General features: G+C 38.5%; 1 protein-coding gene across 1 annotated transcript in view; it reads right to left on the bottom strand.

The window, feature by feature from the left end:
• Positions 1-24,500, bottom strand: part of thsd7ba (thrombospondin, type I, domain containing 7Ba) — a 236,700-nt gene that overhangs the window by 34,179 nt on the left and 178,021 nt on the right. The window contains exons 18-19 of the mRNA XM_078795299.1: positions 4,761-4,894; positions 2,605-2,758 (exon numbers count right to left, since the gene is read on the bottom strand). Coding sequence (XP_078651425.1) covers positions 2,605-2,758; positions 4,761-4,894 — 288 coding nt within the window. The remainder of the gene's footprint in view (positions 1-2,604; positions 2,759-4,760; positions 4,895-24,500) is intronic.

Genomic DNA, 24,500 nt, shown 5'->3' on the forward strand with positions numbered 1-24,500 from the left:
TTCAGCAGAACAACAACAAAAAAACCTATTAGATGACTTTTCATGTACAAAAAGCGGCAATTAAGCAATGGAAACTACAATACAGTTATCCCTCGTTTAATACCAGACTGTGATAAGTGAATTTCTGCGTAGGATTCCTGGAATTTTAACATTATTAGAGCCCTCTAGATATGAAATAACACCCCTATAGTGAGCTTTACTGTATTACCAAATATAGTAGACATAATAAGAGACATTGGGAGAGTTCATTGTTGTTTCCTGGACAGTCTACAGCAGGAGTGGGCAAATATTTTGACTCATGGGCCGCATTGAGTTAACAAAATTGTACGGGAGGCCAGAACATATATTTATCACACACACAGACACACACACACACACACACTATTTTATGCTTATAATTTTCCTTGAATTCTTTGTCAAATTTTATCTGTAAAAGTGTTATACTATTAGCTGTATGTTCTCATGTCCCTTTTTTCAGGAACACCACATCAAATTATGTAATTTAATTTTACAGTTTTGTTGTTTTTTTTACTAAATAAGACATCTGACTTGCAAGTCATGTTGCCAGTTTGTATGTTAAAAGTTGAAATACTTAGAAAGCAACTGGCAGGCCGGATTCAAACGTTTGGTGGGCCGCCGTTACGTAGCTTGCCCACCCCTGGTCTACAGTAACAATGTACAATTACTGACACTGAGTGACCAGTGTAGTATACTACATATCATGTCTTTGAATGCATCTTCTTAATGCCTTACATTTCTTTTTTAGTTCAATGATTCATTTGTATGCTGAAAATGCTTGATTCAAGCCAAAAATGTGTAGATTTTGCTGAAATATGCATATCTATGTTTAAATTAAAAATCAGAGGTCCAACAATTTGAATTTATTTATTTTGAAAAACCGTGATAAAGTGATGACACAAAATTGTCGACTGTAGATCCCTGCTTTTTGCTTTGGTTATGTTCAGGGACCACCAGCAAATGGCAAAAAAAATAAAAAAAATAAAAAAATAAACGAGAGTAATTGATACACCCTTAAAAATGGCCATTTTCGACATGTATGCTTCACACACTGATTCAATGTATAAATTGAAGATGTACTCACCAATAATGAATGACTGATGATACACATATTGTAATACCAGCTTAGAATAATAGCAACTGCAGTGTGTCCAAGGACTGCCCAAACACAGTGCAGAATCTTTGCTTTAACAGTGGTGCATGTAGACTGCATATTTTACTTTGTCTTATCATGTGTTTATAAATTATTAAAAGAGAAAAAAATATGTTTTCTGCAAAAAAAAAAAAAAAACCAAAGCAAAACAGCCCATTTTTAGAGGGAAAAAAATCTGTGAAAAGACCACACAGACACAACCAGTACAAATGCCCAAGATGTTAATGTTTTTGGCTATGGAAAGCAACCAAATCACCATTTTTATACAGGCAAAATCATTTGCATCTTTGGCAGGACTACTGCTACATGCAACTGATTGTGGCACAGCAAAATATTAATTGTATAATAATTATAAAAAAAATAATAATTAGTTTTTTGTTTTTTTTTACATTAAAAACTGTGAATTTCTGCGGCACAAAAGTGGCAGCAGTCCGCCTCCCATGTGGTCAATCACCACAGCTTCAAAAAAATCCTAGGAGAAACCCCACAGTGTTATTTGGCCATAACTGTATATATGTAAACAGGACTCCGACTCATCAAAATGAACCATAAGCAAATACAATAGCACACAACCACACTTAGATTAAATCTACGTTAGATTACATTAAGATTACAATATGTCTTAAAGACATATTTCAAGCACACAGTTGTGTAATATCCCACACTATCAAACGTAATGTGTATATTTGCTGTGCTTACCTTAAGTGGAAAATAAAGGCACATTAGCACACAATTTAATGTGCAATATCATCCCCAGATTTAATTTCAGACCACACACCGGATGGCTGATTGATATTATTCTATAACAAATTACTGCTAACACTTCCTAGATGTCTCAAGTTAAAATTTTAATCTAAATGTTTGTTTGATTAAACATTAGTACATAAGTAAGATCAGTTGTCCTGTATAACAAATTATTATTATTATTACATTTTACAACACTTGGTTCAAGTGACCATTTGGACAGATTTACATAAGGATGGCCTGAACTGAGTATCGAAGGATCTAAGTAAGCTAAGCTTGATCAATATGTTCAACACGGGCTTGACGTAATCAAAATTACTGGATGCACAGTAGACACATGCACTATGTATAACCAAAAAAAAAATGCCAACAGACCATTCTGGCAAGTAGGCTGATAGTAGTAGTACATAGTAGTCGTTCTGGTCTTCCTAGATCACATAAAAATACACAACCTATAATAAACTTCATTAGTTTATTCGAAAAAAAAACATGCTGATCCCAACCTGCAGTTTGCAGACCCATCGAGGTACCCAGAGCCCAGTTTGGGAACCACTGATTTAGAGATACGATGAAGGAAATAAACCCTCACCAAGCTAATGAACTGTTGCCTTCGATACTTGAATTAAAACAATACTCACATACATATCACAGTACATACTACATAAATATGTAGGTTTTTTCTTTCTTACCAAAGGGCAGTTCCTCCAAGGTCCCCAGGGTGATACAACGCAGTCGTTGTGGCAGGCCAAAAAGCAGACCTGAGCTCTGGGTGGCGTTTCGTCTTGATCACATAGACTGTCGTCCACCGTGCTGACCTCCCCACTCATTCCTGTCTTCACACACCTGGTGGAACAGCAGATGCAGTATAACTAGTCTCCAGAGTACTTCTAACTAGGCCTTCCTGCAATTTCTGAATATATCTACAAAGTCCTGTCCTCTATATACCTTAGATCCAACCTTGCCTATTTTTATGAGATTCAAAGATGTGTGAGCATTGTTCTGATTTTATTTAGGTTTAAAAAAATACTTCAGAAGCAGAACAGATGGATGTTTTGCAGACGCCCGTCTGTTGGTTTACAGACTGATGGTTTACAGACTGTGACTTCATTATTCCATTCAATTTCTTCCCCGTATCCGGGTTTGGGTCGCAGGGGCAGCAGTCTCAGTAGAGAATCCCACTTCCACCCGGGGGCACCGAGGCATTGCCAGAGACATAATCCCTCTGGTGTGTCCTAGGTCTACCTCTCCACCCATCTGGGTGTGGATGGAACACTTCACCAGGGAGGACTGGATGCCAGAGTCACCAGTGAGTCCAGCCGTCCAGCCACTTATTTCAGCCAGATGTATCCGCAAACATGCGGCCCGCGGGCCAAATGTGGCCCGCAGGACACTTGTTTGAGGCCCCCGCCTTGATATGAAAGTTTAATGTTAGTGCGGCCCGCACAAGTTTAATATGGATGCTGTATGGTATCATGTACCCAGAAAAAATTATTATGTTTGATTAATGTTCATGTTAAAGGTTAAATAACTGTTAATAGTTATCCTCCCTATCCATGTGGAAGTGGTAAGTTTTTGGCTATTTAAGTTTAAAGGAAATAACTTGAAGGCTACCGTTTAGGTCGCTAGCTCTCTAGTTTGCGAGTTAGCATGTGTCTCAAGACCCTGCAGTTGCGCAATATGTTGTAAATAAAAAGAGTATAAATGTGACTATAGTCGTGTTTTGTCATGTCTACAGGGCTCTAATAATGCTTTGTTCATTTTAATCTGAAAAAAATAATTTGTCTACCCACCAACTATATGTGGTTTCTTAAGTTTTTATTATTTGCCGTTTTATTATTATTATTATATTTATTTATTACTGATTGATTGGTTTTCTTTATTCTTGATTTGTTTATTTATTTTTCATCTTATATTGTGCAAAAAATAAAAATTAAGATATTTGAGAACAGTGGAATGTTTTATCAGAGCTTTTATTGTAGAAAATCAGAACCAAAACACTGAAAAAGTTTGTATATTTTTCTGTTTTTAATAAATGCGTTTTTTGTTTTTTTTTTGGAAAACCTTGCCCAGACCCTAGCTCCAGTGGCCCCCAGGTAAATTGAGTTTGAGACCCCCTGCTGTAGTCCATGACCGTAGGTGAGGCTAGGAACTTCCAGCTCAGCTCTCTCAACGCACCACAATGATACGGTACAGCGACCAAATTACTGCAGAACAGAAACCTGTGATGCTTGAACTCCTTCACCTGGGGCAAGACCTCACTCCTAACCAAAAGGAAGCTGAGAACCATGGCCTCAGATTTGGTGGTGTTGACACTCAGCTGCAAACCATCCCAGTAACTGCTGAGGGCCCTAATGATCAGCTCCTAAGGACCCAAAACTGCCCTCAAAGCATTGGGTGTGGCTGCAAATTTTGTCCATAAAGATTATGAACATAATCGGTAACTGAAGCATGACTGTACAAAATAATAACCTAAAACAATAGGCTAATAATCAACACTATCAACACTATTTGAGGACCTGTCCACATGGAAAATTGTCTGATGAAACCACAAGTCTTTTACAGTTTCAGCCTGGCGCCCACACAGAGCTGGCCTTGTAGGAGGCTGGCGCAATCATTTTGCCTAAGAGAGTATGACTTGTTTCAAATCTATCTTTTCTAATTGTGCATGGTCCAATAAAAACATCTGTGCATATTGTCAGGCTGGATTCACACTTCACTGCTTTGGCCATTTTAAGAGCCACTCATTAGAAAGCAATGGCTTAGTGGGAATGTTTTCTCCTGGCATTGTAAATATCGGCACCAAGGGCGAGTACTGTCATGCCTACAGTCTGCCAAGTTGACTGACCTAATCTTGCGACTCTGGACTCCCTCTCCACAGGATTGCGAGTTGCCCAATGTGTTGATGGTGCAAATGGACCACGGCTCAATTCTCCATTTGTATTGGCTGCATTCACTGTGGCATGGCACTGCTTCATTTACCTGCACACACACACACACACACACAAAGACAAAGACACATTATACAGTGAATGCCGCAGTGGGGGCGTATGAAAAGATGGACAGGCATTTAAAAGAGAAAAAATCTACACTTCCAGTCAGAAGTTTATCTATACACATCATAGGACTGAATGCCAATTTCATCCTTTTAAAGGGGAACTCCACTTTATTTGCAATTTTACCCATCATTCACAATCCTTGTGTGAAACATGAACACATTTCTTTCCCTTTTCTGTGCATTATAACACAAGAAAGGTGTTAATATGAGCTACCTAATAATGCACGTCATTGGGAAAACTATTTAGACGATGAAGAAAAAAAACTCTCTAACAATACTAGGACCAAAATTATTTAATCTGTATGTCAATGATATTTGTAAAACTTCTCAGAAACTTAGATTTATATTATTTGCAGATGGCACAAATATTTTTGTATCAGGGAATAATTTGTTTCAAATAAATAATTCCAAGTTGTTAATCAGGAATTTAATAAAATAAATGAGTGCTTCAAAGAAAATAAATTGTCACTAAATCTAAGTAAAAGTAAAATGATGATATTTGGGAAGTGTAAAAGAAACGATTCAGATTGACTGTGTCGATGTAGAGAGGGTGCATGAAATCAAATTTCGTGGAGTTATTATAGATGATCAAATGACTTGGTAATCCTACATTAAATATACGTATATCAACAAAAATATCAAAGTATTTCAATAACGGCAAAAGCAAAGTATAATCTAAACAGCAGAGTCCTGTACATTCTATATTGCTCATTGATATTACCATATTTAAACTATTGTACGATGGTATGGGGTAGTACATATAGTACAAGTACACTAAAACCACTAATAAAACTACAAAAAAGAGCAGTTTGACTAATACATAAATTTGGATTTCTGGAACATATGAACACCTTATTTTTAAAATAAAAAATTCTGAAGTTTCATGACATAGTAGAATTCCAGTACAGGTCTTATTCAAAGCAAGGCATAATAAATTACCATATCCATTACATAAACTGTTTCATGAACATGAATTGAAACAATGTCTAAATATAAAACTATTCAAATATAAGTATAAATTAAAGATATTTGGAAAGTATAGTGGAAAGTATATTGAAGGGTAATAATAATGGTTGTTACGTTAACCGGATGTAAATATATAAGTCTGGTTATGTGTTCGGGGCGGCACGGTGGTCGAGTGGTTACGCAGACCTCACAGCTAGGAGACCAGGGTTCAATTCCACCCTCTGTGTGGAGTTTGCATGTTCTTCCCGTGCATGCGTGGGTTTTCTCCGGGTACTCCGGTTTCCTCCCACATTCCAAAAACATGCTAGGTTAATTGGCCACTCCAAATTATCCATAGGTATGAATGTGAGTGTGAATGGTTGTTTGTCTATATGTGCCCTGTGATTGGCTGGCCACCAGTCCAGGGTGTACCCCGCCTCTCGTCCGAAGACAGCTGGGATAGGCTCCAGCACCCCTGTGACCCTTGTGAGGATAAGAGGTAGAAAATGAATGAATGAATAAAAACTAAAGGAAGTGGAAGTGAAAAACACTGTCGTTGGGATTATAAGTGACAATTAGGAAGTAGTAAGATTCAAGTTTGATTATTTAATTTGATGTATTTTTAAGAATATTTTTCTTTTTCTCTTTCACACACTTTTATTTTTCAATCTCACTGAAACAATACCATAACATTGACGTTTTTCTCTCATTTTTAGCTTATGATGGCTTATGTAATGACTGTTTAGTTGACTAGACTGTGTAGGTAGGATGACTATCGTACTAGTAATGAACTGGTTGCTCTTGGCACATGGTTGGGTGCCTCAGGCTGGGTGAGGGTGGTTGGCTATGGGGGTTTTTCTGTGTGGATGAGGAATAATATATGGTTTTGTTGGGATGAGGTTGGAATCTGGGTGGTTGGGGGGGCGGGTGGGACTAGAGAAGTTTTGACTTCTTCCCACTCTCTTCCGAACATGTGTATGTGTATACGTATATACATATGTATTTTTATTTTTCATGATTATGGTTTGTTTGTTGTACTTTGGATGTTTTTTTGTGTTCAAAATAAACTAAACTAAACTAAACTAAAACAACATTGCATCATTTGATATCCATACTCTGATCATGGATTGTTTTACTTATTTATATGATTTACACATACTCACGCTAGTTCCACCAACAACAGCTGCATCGATACAGCGACAACACTAAGATGTCCGCTCTCATTGGGATGGCTGTGTCTTCCAGCACACGACGATAACAATATCGCTGTAGCTCAGTTATGTAAATGGCCACTACTGCCATTTTTTTTCCTGAGGGCTTTAACGCCAAATAGATTAAAAAAAAGCACAAAAACAATTCATGTTTCACATTAGGATTGTGACTGATGGGCAAAATTCCCCCCAAAAAGCGCAGTTTCCCTTTAATGACTCTTTTAGAAGCTTTCAATATTGTCCTGTTAGAACACCAAATTGTGTCCAAGTTTCATCCATCCAATTGCTCATTTGATGTGAAGCTGAAAAACGTGCTCCTCCTTTTTATTATTATTCTGTCCACTTTTTCCACCACTAGCAGCACCACTACCACCACCATGCTTGGCAAAGTAGCCACAGGCCTAAAAGGGCTAAGCACATTAAAAGATTGACATGACTCTATGTATATATTTGAGACTCTTTCTTTAAATGAGAGAAATTTTGCACATATTTTTTTTGTAGGCCAAATATTGCTCATATATCATTCCGCGGAATGCCCGAACAAATCATCCATGTGTTGGCGACGCATTATCTATGAAAAATTGAGAGTGGTTCTTTATTATGGGCTTGCTCAGTAATGCAAGCCCCATAGACTGCTGCTTTGCAGCTCTATTTTGTCATTCCTTGTGATGTTTAGCTATTATTATATCTTAATCTTCCCATTTTTGTGCACGTAATGCGGCCAAAACCGCAAGAAGGACCCCCACGCATGTTACACCGCCGGAATCCTGACGCTCAGGACTACAGCGGTATTTATTTTTTGGAACGTTTTGTGTAACCATGGTGACGCCATTCACCAAAATGTTCAAAAATGGGCCACTAGATTAGGAACACCTTGTTCTATTTTTAGAACAGCACATAGAAAACGAGAATTTACAGACTTTTCACAGCCTTGTAGCTCAGCCATACGGCCACATAGAAACGTGATTAACGGCTCATTTTTGAGATAAACTTCTCAACTCTCCCTGTGGCTAAATGCTAATTGCTAGCATGTTAGCATTTAAGCTAATTTACTCATGTCTAAAGGCAAATACACACATGGCATGATGTGGGGACACTATGGGACTGCATCAACCTTTTCGGTACTTGAGGCTGTCTTGCTAGGTGCTAGCATGGTAGCCGTTGGCACACCGGGCCCGAGGTTCACAGCACAGCATTATCGTTCTTTATTATGTGCGTTGCCTTTTTTCATGTCTTACAAGCACTGTGCTCCCTGAACTGTCAATGCAACGGTCACACATTTCATCCAATTTGAAAAATGTCCGGGATTGAATTAAGTTGAGTTAAGCAGAAGTATGTAAACTGTATATACACACTCCCACTATACAAACAGTGTAGAAAAACAACATCAGAAACATGAAGTCTTGCTTATGCCATCTATATTAAAAGGCAGGATGTATCCGCATCCCAGAAGTGTAAACTTGCTTTGGTCACACAGGAGTACATTGAGTGCTTGGTATGAGAGCGCCATGATGCGTGTTCAATGGATGATCATGGTAAAAAAGACCTGTGGGTGACGATGAAACTATCTCAGTGTTACATTTATTCACTTTCAGCACAGTGGAACAGCTACTATGGCATGTTGACGTAACTAACTGAAGCGCCAGCGCCATGCTCCTGTAAACACGTTTACTCTCTAACCATGTAATAGTCAGCTGCAGTGGAAAGGTAGACTCCAGAGAACAATTTGTGGGAAAAGCTACAACAAACTGTTGTGTATGTGTGTGTATGTGTGTGTGTGTGTGTGTGTGTGCAATGTAGAGAGGGATGACTGTTGAGCATTGCCTCCCCTCCAGGCCGCACAGATGCCCATTATACACCCTCATCATCTCCCATCTGTCCCTACAGATGCCCCTGCTGGGTAAACTGGCAAATAGGCTTCTCCTGCTTGCTACAACACTTTTGCGGCAGCACATCGTTGCACAGTGTCAACATGAAAATAACCTACTTTCCGCAATGTGCACACTCTGTATCAGAGTATTACAGTTTATTCTCTGTAAAATCATGTGACCATTACAAACAGTCTCACAATACTCAGACATAGCACAATAATGTAGAATAGGTTACAGTACTATAAATATGAAATTAAATATTATCCAAGTAATTTTTGTTTGGAAAAACTAAATATATTTTTAATTTCCTCAGTCGTCCATGAACACAGACTTATTATCTTAGTATTTTAGGAAAACCCAAGATATCCACACACATCAGCTTTGACTGGGGTGCACAATAGAGACCGCTGTGATATTGTACATTTTGTAAACCAACCCATGTTATATGTATTACAAAAAAGTCACCAACCACCCACTTGAAGCTTTATGTTATATTAGGGGTCACCAACCGAGGGCTACTTTGTGAGCACGGATAGTATGAAGGGCTACATGATCTGTTTTGCGGTGAACTTCCAAAATGACAAAACTGCACGGATCACTTTTTAGTAATCAGAACAAAAGGAATAGTAGTAGTAACACTATGTGAAGCGACTGCTCACATATCAATGTTAATTATTTTCCACAATAATGGTAACAAAAACATATGTTTATGTGCTCACATATTTGAAAGTCAGAGGGAACAACTTTCTGTGATTTTTTTCACCTGCCAAGTGAAAAAAGTCCTTTGTTTGTCCAAAGCTGCCTTTAACAAACGGGCCTTTTACGTCCTTAATGCGCTGCCGGGTGGGTAGCTCGCATTTAAGCTTTTGTGACAAGTTTTGAAGTGTCTCTCCATATTGTGCCGTTTTGGTATTGCAACAGTCATCCCGCAAATAAGACACATACATTTTTCTTCAAAATACGTAAAAAAAAAAATTCTTCCTCCCAATCACTGTGGAAAATGTAAGTCCTTTTTCGCTTTTATTCCATGTTTTTGGGGGCTAAACTGCACGAGTAAAATATTTATTATATTATAAAATATTTTTGTTTTAATTTTTGATGTTATAAAATGATTAAAAAAATACATTAATGTAAGCAATTCTGATTCAAAATTTAAAGCACAAAATAAGTGCTATTTTTAGAAGATGCCTCGTGGGCGCCTTAAGTGGGCACAGTGTTGGTGACCCCTGTGTTATACTGTAGGTTTTCCAACCTAATAATACATGAGTTGCATGGTATTGCATGTTTAAAATTTTTTTTCTTTCATGTTTCACATTCATGCTTCTAAAACCAATTAGTTCCTTGCATAAATTTCAACTTCATTTTTGTAAAACTACTTTTTTCTTCAAAGACTACCACCTATAGTCTCAATATTATAACTAATATTTTGTCAATTCCTGTAAAAGTAAATAGTTGTGTAGTAGAATGTGCCCGAAGGTCATTAAAAAAAAAAAAAAAAAAAGACAAATGGCCCCCTGGCTGAACTTTGGACATCACCGATGTTAGACCTAACTGATTATTTGATTCATCGACTAAAAAAATGATTGTTAGTTGCAGCTCTGACAAGTTGCAAGGTGACACAATCAAAATGATTTGGCACTGCAGAAAAAAAAGAAATAGTGCATCTTCCTTGTCTTATGAAATAAGGACAGTCTCAGTCTATATTTCTTGTTTTACCTTCCACTGAAATGAAGCGTTCCTTTCACATAAGACATACAAGGGCATAAAGCGTCTAAATCACTTGAAGCACACACCAAATCTTTACTGACTATTCACCGCATATCAAAGCTACTAGTATTCCTTAGAAATGTCAGTCTGACTCCCTACAGCAGGAGTAGAACTCAAATGGACTCCACATAAATCCTTTCTACCCGAGTAGCGGCGGTCTCTGATGAAACTATTCTATCTATTCTACCTCTGAAGCAAAGAGAAACGCAGGGGTCACAGAAGCATGTGCGAGTTGGACAGAGCTTACATGCATTTTGGCTTCATTAGCTAAAGCAGAGCTTAAGTACAGAGTGAGTGGAACTGACCTGAGCCTGCGTGGATGTCCGTATTAGCAGTGCATGACAAGCCAGAGGTTGGAAAAGGGAAGAAAAGAACAATAATATGACCGTTAGTTTACTTTGCCTGAAGGTACAGAAATGTAGAATTTTGCCTCACGTCTAAATGGTCACATTAAAAATATATATAGCAGTATAATTGATATGTTTATATACAGTGGGACCTCAGTTTTCATCATTAATCCATTCCAAAAGGGCCAAGGAAACCCAAAATGTGTGTAAATCCAATTAATCTGTTCCAGACGCCCAAAAGTATTAACATAAAACACATTTCGGGGGTGGTAGTGGCTCAGGGGGTAGAACAGGTCATCCAGTTCAATTCTTGCTCCATCCACTCAGTCACTGTTGCGTCCCTGGGTAAGACACTTCACCCACATTGTCCCCAGTGCTGCCCACACCGGTGTATGAATGGGAATTCATATTTGGTGGTCAGAATTTGCAGCCACGTTTCCATCAGACTACCCCAAGGCAGCTGTGACTACAGATGTACATTACCACTCACTACCAGTGTGTGACTGAGGAGTGAATGAATAATGGCTTCACTTCATTGGAAGCACATATTCGTCAAACTTTGAAATGCGCAGTGCACTTGAACGCCTCATCAGGGCATTGCTTGAAAGGAAGAATAAAGGAGACAGATACATAACTGTTCATCATTCTGTGTATGTGCTCAAGTAAACAACAATGCACACATGCATAATAAACATGTTAAAAGGACGCCTGGCTGGAATCTGTCTATAGTGACCCAACTCTAAAAGAAACATTATCCTTTCTTCATCGAGACAGAGACATGATTGCTTTCTCTGGGTTTGATAACCGAGACATACCGTTAGCAATCATTTAGTTGAAAACAGAATCTTACAGAAACCAGGGTGTACAAAAACAGAGGTTCCACTGTATTATATCATATATATTGTATTTTTGCACTGTTAAAGGTGTGTGCTCAAGACAAATTAATGTTTATTTTGTTCTCAACTGGTTGTGTTGGAAGACAAAGTAAACCAACTGCCGAACTTCAAGTTTGTGCCCTCACTGAGACCTCTCAGACTTACAGTAATTGGAAAGTGCTGGAAGTGTGCAGATAAGCGAAGAGAAGAACACGGGTATTTTTGGACATGCACTTACTGCTCATTACGCTGAGTACCTATACAAACTAATGAAATCATGATGTCACATACAGGAGATAATAATGCTCAGTTTAGCTTGACACTGGCAGTGGCTGTTATTAATTGAGCAATTTGGTCATTGTTGTTGTTGCAGTGTGTAGCGGCGTACAACAGCACGGTTTCATTCTCTGAACATAATGTTTTCCATTAGAGAAGCAACATACAGGATATGCAAACAATAGGATGCAATGCAAATGGTAAGTATACTAATAAACATGAAAACACAGAGTGATGCATTAGATCCTTCTTGTTATCCCCATTTTAATATAAATTGGATCAACAACAAGCACACTGCATATACGCCAGTATCATTGGTAAATAAACATTTTAAAATACAAATATGTATTTAGCTGATGGAGTTTTTTTGTCTTTCATATGACTTTGCGTCTATAACATTGAAAATAAAAAAAAATGCAGAGGTCTAAAAATGATCTTGAACAATAGTGCCAATAGAACAATAGAGAACAATGTGGGGGATTCTTCAGAGAAACACAGAAACAAACACCATGTGTTCATCCACCAATGCTTTTGAAGACAATGACACATCAGCATCTAAAGGTTCTGAAGTGAAGCAAACTGGTATGTTCAACATGATGCCACTAGGCAGCTAATGAGCCTGCAAACTGTCATTACCAATACACTTCCCTCACTCAATATTTGTTTGGTGGCTCTTTCAACAGCTATGTCAGAAGAGTACATGCTCTGCGTTGACGTCAGCTGCATAAAAAAAGACAATAAGAATTCTTCAGTCAACTAAAGTACAATGGCTTTACAGCTAGGGTACAGCTAGCAACCTTATTTTTCTTGACAACAAATTTGATGTTATATATGTTGTAATAAACTTGAGTCTTAACCCTAATCGTCAGAAGCACTTCAACTGGGCAAACCGTAGCCAACACTCATTCAGCTTGTCACGCTGAATTAAATGATGAAATCTAATGTGGGGAATTTATTCACACCAAGATACCCTCAGTAATCACATTACTGCCATATGATCATTATTATTATTAGTTAACACCCTGGAATGGTGGCCAGCCAATCACAGGGCACATATAGACAAACAACCATTCACACTCACATTCATACCTATGGACAATTTGGAGTGGCCAATTAACCTAGCATGCAAACTCCACTCCAAAAATATTTTTAACATACATCCAAATTTTCCATAGGTATGAATGTGGGTGGGAATGGTTGTTTGTCTATATGTGCCCTGTGATTGGCTGGCCACCAGTCCAGGGTGTGGTGAATAGGCTCCAGCATCCCCCGGGATTCTCGTGAGGATAAGCGGTAGAAAATTAATGAATGAATGATAATTTATAATTTATAATTTATAATTTATAATTTATAATTTATAATTTATAATTTATAATTTATAATTTATAATTTATAATTTATAATTGATTATTGATTATTAATTATTTATTTATTATAACATTTATATTTGATATTTACATGTAGCTTTAACATGTAAATGTAGATGTAATATTTTATTTTATTTTTAAATTTTAACATTTATTTTCAACATTACATTTAGAATTATCATGTAAGAATTAGATCAGGCATTTTCAGATTTAATTTCGAGCTAAGAGAAAATGAGTTAAAAGTGTGAAAAGCATGCTAAATGTGAGCTAAAAAGGTGTGAAATTTTGCATTCGACACCCCATAATATTTAGCGTGTGTTTTTAACAAGGATGATGAATAATTACCTGCCCAATCATGTACTAGAATTTAAACACACTTGGCTAATATGCAAAACAGAAATAGTCATTTCATTGACTTTTAAACTGCTGCAGTTGGTCGCAACAGCCATGCAAACAAACCGAATGCCAAACTGAGAAATTAATTTGTGTGAAGATGGCGAGTGGAGCCAGAATGTATGAGCATATGGTTCCGTGAGTGACTGTGTGCTGTGTATATAAACAAGGCCATTAAAATGGAACTCATTCTGTTGTTACATTGTGTTGTCGAGGCTGTTATTAGTTTTAGCTTTACGTTAATGTTCCAATCATGATACATTTGCACTTATGGATGTTCTTTATTAAAGTCAAAGAATGTTTGGTCGGATATTATATAAATATTATTCTGAAAGCCTGCAGCAAGTACACTTCAGTCCGAAAAATCCTCCCATGCAACGCTACCTTTTTTTTCTAGTTAATATTTAATTCATGACTATAGATTCGAGATGGATTGCAAGCTGGTGTTCAGGGATACAAAATTCTATATCATTGTTTTAATTATACATTAAGGTGGGTCCAGATATTTCAAGGCGAGTGGACAAAAACTACTATTCAGTACCTCAAACTTTGGACTTTAGTTTAGCTTTTCAGCTGGTTTATACACTAGCGGTACCTATAGTGAAGTTTGGGCACCCCTGATAATTTAAGATTTTCCTTTATAAATCACTGGTTGTTAGGATAAGCCATTTGAGTGAAATACGTATATCATAGAGCAGACCAACACAGTGATAGATGAGAAATGAAATGAAGTTTATAGGATTTACAGAAAGTGTGCAATAATTATTTCAAGAAAAGTAGGCAGGTGCATAAATTCGGGCACCCCAAGAGAGAAATTACATCAATATTTTGTAGATCTACCTTTTGCAGAAAGAAACGCTTCCTATAGCTTTCAGTGAGGGCTAGATTCTGGTTGAAGGTATTTTTGACCAGTCTTCTTTCCAAAACATCTCCAGTTGAGTCAGGTTTGATGGTTTCCACGCATGGACAGCCCGCTTTAAATCACACCACAGATTTTCAAAACAATTCAGGTCTGGGGACTCAGATGGCCGTTCCAGTATAACCTTAGTAGAATTTGAGAAGTGTTTAGGGTCATTGTCTTGCTGGAAGTCTCCAGTCCTGTTGTCCATGCACAACTTCACCTTTGTCGCTGATCTGCTGGTACTGACTGGAATCCATGCCACCTTCAACGCCAACAAGATTTCCAGGACCTGCACTGGCCACACAGCCCCACAGCACGATGGAACCACCACCAAATGTTACTGTGGGTAGCAAGTGTTTGTCTTGGAATGCTGTGTTCTTCATCCGCCATGCATACCTCCCCCATTTTATGTCCAAGTAACTGCATTTTAGTTTCATCATTCCACAGCACCTTATTCCAAAATGAAGCTGGCTTGTCCAAATTTTAGCATGCTTTAGCATTCCGAGAGCGACTCAGTTTGTGGCATATGTGCAGAAAAGGCAAGACTTTTTCTTGTACAGCATCCCCTTATACAAAGTGCACCGAATAGTTGAACGATGCACCATCTGCAGCAAGAGCGTGTTGGAGGTCTTTAGAGCTGGTCTGTGGGTTGAGTTTGACTGTTCTCGCCATCCTTCACCTCTGCTTATCTGAGATTTTTCTTGGCCTGCCACTCTGGGCCTTAACTACAACTGTGCAAGTGGTCTTCCATTTCCTCACGATGTTACTCAGAGTGGAACCTGAAATCTGAAATCTCTGACCTAGCTTTTGTATCCTTCCCCAAGACCATGATGTTGAACAATCTTTGCTTTCATGTCATTTGACAATTGTTTTGAGGCTACCATGTTGCTCCATGAGGATCACGGCCATGCTTGAGCCTATCCCAGCTGTCTTCAGCTGAGAGGCAGGGTATATACCCTGTACTGGTGGCCAGCCAATCACAGGGCACATATAGACAAACAACCATTCACACTCACATTCATACCTATGGACAATTTGGAGTGACCAATTAACCTAGCATGTTTTTGGGGATGTGGGAGGAAACCAGAGTACCCGGAGAAAACCCACGCATCCACGGGGAGAAAACTGTGCCCGGGGGTGCCCAACTCGGGGTGCCCCAACTATTCATACCACTGTAGATGTTGACAGACTTTGAACATTTCCAATTGCCAGTTTTGGTTAGCGGTTCCGGTTCCCATAAGGTACTTGGGTGGAAACGTACCGGTTTGGAGACTTTCATGGCTTTTCCAAGGCAAAAGTGTGATAGTAGTCCAAAATAATTGCAGAGTGGAACCTCGGTTAGCATCATTAATCCGCTGCAGAAGGTCCAACTCTAACCAAAACATTGTCTAACCAAATCTATTTTTTTTTTGCATAAGAAATAATGTAAATCCCATTCATCCATTCTAGAAAGCCAAAAAATGTTTTTATAGTTTTACAATTATAGGTTTACAATCAGAAAACAATTGAAAATGCATATAGATGGCAAGTGAAAGGGATTAAAAGAACATTTAAGGTTACCTTTACCTTCAGTGAAGACATGATTGTTACCAAAGACACAATATGCCGATTTAGCCTTTATTACTATAAATTGCCTATCAAGATAAAATATCTGTTCTGGTCTCTGATTTGAAAGCTGCACATTTTTTATGTTTTTTCTTCTTCTCCATTGTGCATTTTTGGCTGGTGTGACTCTGGAGCGGTGTAAAACCCCTGAAAACATGGTACCTATGATACCGCTGTAGTGAATCTCCTATCGTATTGTCTGCGATCCATGTTGCCGTTTTGTCCTCCATAAAAAAACAAACCAAAACATTTACATATTTGATTCAAACATCACATGCGTCCAACCATAAACAAAGCATGTCAACATTTGTATTTATGCAAGCACCCTTACGTTCCAACAACATTTAAAATCCACTCATGAATATATGACTACACATGAGAGGGATTACAAGCTTTGGAATGAGGGGAGATCTTGGCATTTTCTAAAGACGAATTAGTTAAAGATTACCAGAGACAAAATGCCAGGTAAATTAGAAAATGATTGGCACAGTGAAATTGCCTTGTGAAAAACACGGAAAGGAAATGGCTTTCGGGAGCAATAATGGAAATGACTTCCATCCTTGTATGGATTTAAAGTACATACACAAAGGCAGGCCTACAGGAATATCCATATATACGCTACATACACAGTACATAAACACATAAACAGCTGAGTCTCCTGACACATTTTATTGTGAGCAGAGGGAACGTGGAAGTGAAGGCCCTGTATGTCACTTTGCCCGTCACCATGTGACTGCACCTGAAGATCAAATGTGTAGTTGTTAAGCAATGTCTCCTCTGAAACATCTGCTGGTACCCTTTCCTATGTGACTTGTGTCTGGGTATGACAGCTGAGGAACAGTATGGAATAGTTCTGAAAAATACAATCAGAAATTTGACTAGAAAGTATGGAAAGCAATAATATAACTTATTACTTATTGTATATTATTATCACCTCATACTTCGGTATGTGACAAAAAAATAGAAATACAGAATAATAAAAAAAACAAACAAAAAAAAACTTAAATTACATTAGAAAGGCAGGAAGTGAACAAATGTATGGTATGGTATGGGATTTAATAAGCTTTGCTTCTTCCTACTCCTTTTGGACATGTGGAACTGGGAACTGATTATGTGATGCATTCAATTGTAACCTAATACATGTTAAAATGAAATTAAACCATTACCATTACCATTATAATAATACATACTATGTTATAATTGACCAATTAAAAAAATATTTGCCCCCCCCCCAACACAAATTATATATATTTTCTAAACACCGTCAGTGTTCCAATCTCCAAATGGAACTTAGATTAATCTACAAACTGTGACCCTGAGTTCTGGAAGCAAATGTGCCTTAATGTTTCCCAATTCATCAAAAATCCCAACCTACGGTTCAGTTTAAAATCCTTTATAGAGTACACTCTATACTACATTACTACATTAAGCATTGCCAACTGTCTTGGGGGGCCGGCCTTGGTCTTGCCCGTTCCCATGGGGGCCGGTGGCACTGTTGGTGGTGTGGCACTGTTTCATTTCAGTAATATCTGTACTGTGGCTGTTTAATACTTTGTCCTCTCCATTATGGTCTTTTACAACCATTATAGAAGTTCTCTGATGTAGTCCTTGTTCCCACAAACCACCCCTCTAGTTTTCTTTTTTCCTTCTTTTCTATCCCCTCCTGCTCCGATCCAGCCGCTCCAAATTTCCGTAACATCAAATAAAGACAAATAATACTCCATAGCTTACACTTTTCCCTGGTAGAACAAATCTGTTTAGCATGTAAAGGTATGTAAATCAATAATACTATCTGCCCCAATGGCTGGACAGGACAGAAATAACAAGTAACTTGAGAAAGAAAATGAAGGTGAGCTGAAGAGAACCTAATAAAGTGGAGGCAGTGTGACCAATGCAACATGAGCCGTTTTTAACTTGCCAATTGCAACGTGTACATGAATGAAACTGCCGCTTGTAGAATCCGTCTATGGAGAGGCGGTCGCTGTGTGTGACTGGTCAATCACAGAGCGTGTGGAGTGAATACAAAATGAGCATTTTTCTTAAAACATGAATATGGATAATGATTCATTGTACCCTGTTTCATACTCGTATCCGGCAAAGATTTGCATTATCTGCATTATCCATAACCGAATAAGCCTGTCGCTAATAATCATGCTTGTAATCACCAAATGTCCCACCAAATAGATGGATTAATTCATTTGCTTGATTAATGAATTAATTCAGATGCTCTGGGCGAGAGGCGGGGTATGCCCTGGACTAGTGGCCAGCCAATCACAGGGCACATATAGACAAACAACCATTCACACTCACATTCATAACTATGGACAATTAAGAGTCGGCAATTAATCTAGTATGTTTTTGGAATGTGGGAGGAAACCGGAGTACCCGGAGAAAACCCACACATGCACGGGGAGAACATGCAAACTCCACACAGAGATGGCCAATGGAGATTCAAAACCACATCTTCCAGATCTCCTGACAATGTGGCCAGCATGCTAACCACTTACTGATTATTTTAGCAAAATGCAGTCACTTTATATTCTTTATTGATATAGTACATGATCCTATGATGCCTTGGCTCATTGCTTCACAGTTGGATGTCACATCCAAAGACCCGCAACAATGAAAAGCCCTTGTTGGACAAGAACAAACAACATCCTGTCCCCATCAATATTTGGCTCTAATGCGATAATAGCATAGATTATTTGACCATCAAGTTCAATTTTCCGCTCTGAGATCATCTCAGTTTCTCATTTGCTTTGCAACCCATTATCAAGACACAGTTCAACAAGACGAGATTGCATTACCGTGACATTTCACAAGCATTTAACTCCTGCACTAGCTTCCAGTTGTAGAGAAGGGCAAGCAATCTTTTCCACGTCGGGAGAAGTTTGCAATTAGTTTTCTTGTCACAGCGGAGCTGCTTCAGTTTCATTCAGGATTTCTAATTTGATTACTAATCTCTGATTAACACTGGAAAGACAGATTAAAGTCACAGCAGGAACAGGGACACCTGCAAACACTCCTCCGAGCACTTTCATCGTCTTTCTTTTAACTGGTCCCATTCCATCTGTGTCATGCTCAAACAATAGAAGACAGAATTAAAGTGAAACATAAATGGAGGAAGAACGGTGTGTGGAATTGTGAGCACATTCATTTGTTCCTATCTGATTATGATAAGAAGTGCTTTTACTCCCTATACAACCCCAGTACAATTTCCATGTAAATGACTATACGCTAATTATGCATTTTAGCGTGTGTACAAGTCTGCAATTCTGCAGCCCCAAATGAAACATTTAAATATTAATTAAAAAACACCTGTTCAATTTGACCAGCTCATTTAATTACTCCACCCGCCGCAACAGTTCAAGAATGAACATTTACCTGTGACGACTGTCGAACTGGGAACATTTGTCACAAATGCTTTCCACATTAAGCTATGCTAAATTGGAAATTATATGACTTTCACTTTTTGCATCTCATGGCAGCAATGGTGCATTCAAGGACCAAACAAAAACTACTAGTGAATTATTATAGATAAACGTATGAATTATGGGTGGGTTTTTTTTGTTCAGTTTTGCAGATGACATTGTGATTTGTAGTTAGAGTAGTGAACAGGTGGATGGGATGCTAGAAGAATTGAGGTTTGCCCTGGAAAGGAGCAAAATGAAGATTAACCGCAGCAAGATGGAGTACGTATATGTGTGTGAATGAGAGGGACCCAAGTGGAAGAGTGAGGTTACAGGGAGAAGAGATACAGAAGATGGAGAATTTGAAGTACTTGGGGTCAACAGTTCAGAACTATGGAGATTGTGAAAAGGAGGTGAAGAAGCGTGTGCAGCCATGATGGAACGGGTGGACAGAAGTGTCAGGCGTGATGTGTGATAGAGGAGTTTCAGCTAAATGAAAGGAAAGGTATAAAAAACTGTTGTGAGACCAGCCATGCCGTTTGATCTAGAGACAGTGCCACTGAGGAAAAGACAGAAAGCAGAACTGGAAGTAGCAGAGATGAGGATACTGAGGTTCTCATTGGGAGTGACCAGGATGGATAGGATCAGGAAGGAGTACATCAGAGGGGCATTATATGTTAGAGGCCTTGGAGATAAAGTCAGAGAGGCCAGACTGAGATGGTTGGGACATGTTCAGAGGAGAGATAGTGAATATATTGGTAGAAGGATGCTGCCAGGTAGGAGGCGTAGAGGAAGACCAAAGAGGAGGTTTATGGATGTAGTGAAGGAGGACATGAGGGTAGTTGGTGTGAGAGAGACAGAAGACAGGGTTGGATGGCGGAGATTGACTTGCTGTGGCGACCCCTGAAGGGAAAAGCCCAACGAGAAAGAAGAAGTCATTGACTTGGGGTAAACTGGTTACATACAGATGGAAGAAGAATTTCATATAATTGGCAGAGTATTGGCGAATGCGCGGTCATTAGGGGGATTTAGGAAAAACAACTCCACCTCTGCTCAGAGCTGCAGCTGAGAGATGCTTCCATCAACCGTCAAAAAATCAAAAAAAAAATGGATGAATATTGACAAATACATCAGATTTAGGGTGAATGAAAAACATTTTTTCTAAGAAAAAACATAACATTCTTAAAAAATCTGCAATTCCAGGGGCCGTGCATGCTTAATCCCGGATGTAAGGGGATCCACAGCACTCTAAATCTCTAGTTGGACACATGGCACATCTGCATTCTTCTCCTCTTCTCTGAAACACTTGGATTCCGCTCCAGCCTGGCACCACCACCCTTACCTTCCACCACCGCTCAGAGCTGCACAGAGACAGCCCCCCTTTCAACTGCTTATGTGCTCATGTGCAAATCTGCAACTTCCACTCCAGAGTTGCAAAGAGACCGGCCCCCTGCAACTGGTTATACGTATGCAAATGTTTATTCGGAAATGGGACAGAAGAATTGAATTTTGAATTTGATTCTATTAAATCTGGTATCAAACTGTGCTTAGTTCAGGAGACAAGTGACGAGAGCATTGGAGCAGTGATCGTGAGGTCGGAAAATATTGCAATTGATGCCTCACTTTGGTTTAGACACACATCTCTGACATCAGGCAAAACCAATCCATACATGGACTTCATAAAGGTGTGACGTAAGTAATTATGAAATTCCCATAGACGTTTGTTCACAAGACTGCCTTAAAAACACATAAACCTCATGATATTGAACTTCCACATCATACAGAACAGGAGCAAAAACATTTTAATTGTATGTAAGTCTAAGAAGTTTTGTGTTCTCTAGCTACACACTGCAATAAAGACAATACTACCAAGAACAGAACTGTGATTTCAATATAGTTATTGAAAAATGTAGCGATTCCATCAGGACATATACAGTAAAAAAAATCTCACCAACCCCAAACAACCGTCGACTCCATTTTCACATGTTCAGTGGTTAAATTGTGTTTCAGGCAACTACATCACATTTAAGTACTGTATGACCAAAGCAAACTCTCCCATGTGGATGGAAGTCTACACACAATCACCATCATTGTTTGACATATGCTGTGTAGTAAACCTTGTTTACAATACAATGTACTATCGATTTCCAGCAAAATAAGACACAACCACTTCAACAACTTCGAATTACAAGCACAAGCAAAAAACAAATGTTGATCCCTGCTGTGACTGCCTCATTCATGATATATGAGCTGTCACCAAATTCAATAGAGAATTGTCAAACAGCTTTGATTTAACGCTCCAAAACAAGGGCTATGATGTGATTGGAAGCCAATTTGCACGCAAAAACATGCTGGCGATTGGGTTACTCGCCCATACACTGGATCACAAAAAAATGTCAGTGTCGATACAGCATCACATCTGCAAGTCAAACAATGAAACGTATTTAGGGCAGAATTGTGCATCTGACTGTTGTTAATGTTAATGCATATTTTCTCATTGTCATTAACATCCTCATTAGACTGACATTGGTCCAGCGTCATACAGGATGCAGAAATATATACAGTATGTGGGCGAGTCGACAATATGTTGGTGAACACCTTCACAAACAATAAATCATGCAAAGAAAACAAGAAAGCAACATTATTTCTGACATGTAGACTACCTTTACATTGCTTAATGCATAATTCAGGACTGAATTCCCGCATATGCAGGAGGTGAGTATGACTGAAGGTGTAAAATCTGGTGTTGATCCACATTAGTGTGCAGGCTTGGTCAACTGAATCTCTTTTTTTTTTTTTTCAGCTGTTCTGTCAACAGTGGTTGTCCAAAATGAAGGGAAATACTGATACAACAGATTCAACATGCTAAGTGCGTACTGCATATTTAATTCAATGACGTCATGAATTTCCACGTGGCAGTCACTATGTAACCCCGCCTACTTCAGCCAGCCCCGCCTTCCTCCCTGGGATTGAACCAAGGACCGCAGATTGACTTGAGAGTGCTAGCCATGAATGCATGGATCAGTTTGATTAATGTTCATGTTAAAGGTTAAATAACTGTTAATAGTTATCCTCCCTATCCGTGTGGAAGTGGTAAGTTTTTTGGCTATTTAAGTTTAAATGAAATAACTTGAAGGCTACCGTTTAGGTTGCTAGCTCTCTAGTTTGCGAGTTAGCATGTGTCTCAAGACCCTGTAGTTGCGCAATATGTTGTAAATAAAAAGAGTATAAATGTGACTATAGTCGTGTTTTGTCATGTCTACAGGGCTCTAATAATGCTTTGTTCATTTTAATCTGAAAAAAACAATTTGTCTACCCACCAACTATATGTGGTTTCTTAAGTTTTTATTATTTGGTGTTTTGTTATTATTATTATATTTATTTATTACTGTTTGATTGATTTTCTTTATTCTTGATTTGTTTATTTACTTTTCATCTTATTTTGTGTAGAAAAAGAAAAAGTAAGATATTTGAGAACAGTGGAATGTTTTATCAGAGCTTTTCTTGTAGAAAATTGGAACCAAAGCAATGTTTTTTAAATTTTTTTGTTTTTAATACATGCGTTTTTTTTTTTTTTTTTTGGGAAAACCTGATGCAGCCCAGTCTCACCCAGACCCGAGCTCCAGTGGCCCCCAAGTAAATTAAGTTTGAGACCCCTGATGTAGAGGATGAAGAGAAGAGGACCAAGCACCGAACCTTGGGGAACACCTTGGGGTAAAGGGGCTGTGGAGGAGGAGCAGCTATTTAAAGGTGTCAAGCAGTGATGTTTATCAACGTGTGTCTGCACTGTCACTCTGACCGGGACCGGTTACGCTCTCATATGGAACCCATACAACCCATCTATCATTTTGTGTTTGGCTCACTATCAAAAGAAATGATCAAAAGAAACCGAGATGTTGAGTTTATTGAACACTTAAACTAAAACATGCTATTCATCAGATGATGAAATGTTTGTCCAAATTTGTGCTTAAATGTATTTTTTCTTTTTATGACGCCATCATAACCCCAAGGAAAATAGGTTTTCTGTTGTTGAGCATTGTAATATTGTTCAACTGCTAACAAAGACTCTTGCATTGCGTCTTATCCATCTTTACACATTCTGATCAGTCCTGATTATTGTAAAGCGATACCGACATTCTAAACCCTCAGTCCGCCAACAGTCTTATATACTCCCTGACCTGCACTCGCTACAAACACATCACAACAGTAAATGCAGCCATCGAGGTAACACTTTCTGTCTCTCCCCATTTCGCTCGGTCAAGCATGACATAACAGAATGAAAAGCTGTGTAGTGTACATTTCGACTCAGTCCAGCAAGTTACCTCTGGTGTTGATGGATAGAAAACATCTGCTTGTTGGAATTTAGCCATACTCAGGCTCCAGTTTAGTTGACATGGTTCTGGGAGAGATGGACAGGCATGTACAATTTAAATCTAACTAGCGTTACAACAATTAATCTTCATCTATGATGAAAGCAGACCTATTATATTTGTGTTTTAGGCAAAACAAGATAGTCACACACATCAGCTTTGACTTTGGAAAACCGTGATCAACATTTTTCC

This window comes from Doryrhamphus excisus, linkage group LG12 (assembly GCF_037039965.1).
Source record: "Doryrhamphus excisus strain RoL-2023G ecotype Guam linkage group LG12, RoL_Dexc_Guam_v1.1, whole genome shotgun sequence".
Classification (NCBI taxonomy): domain Eukaryota; kingdom Metazoa; phylum Chordata; class Actinopteri; order Syngnathiformes; family Syngnathidae; genus Doryrhamphus; species Doryrhamphus excisus.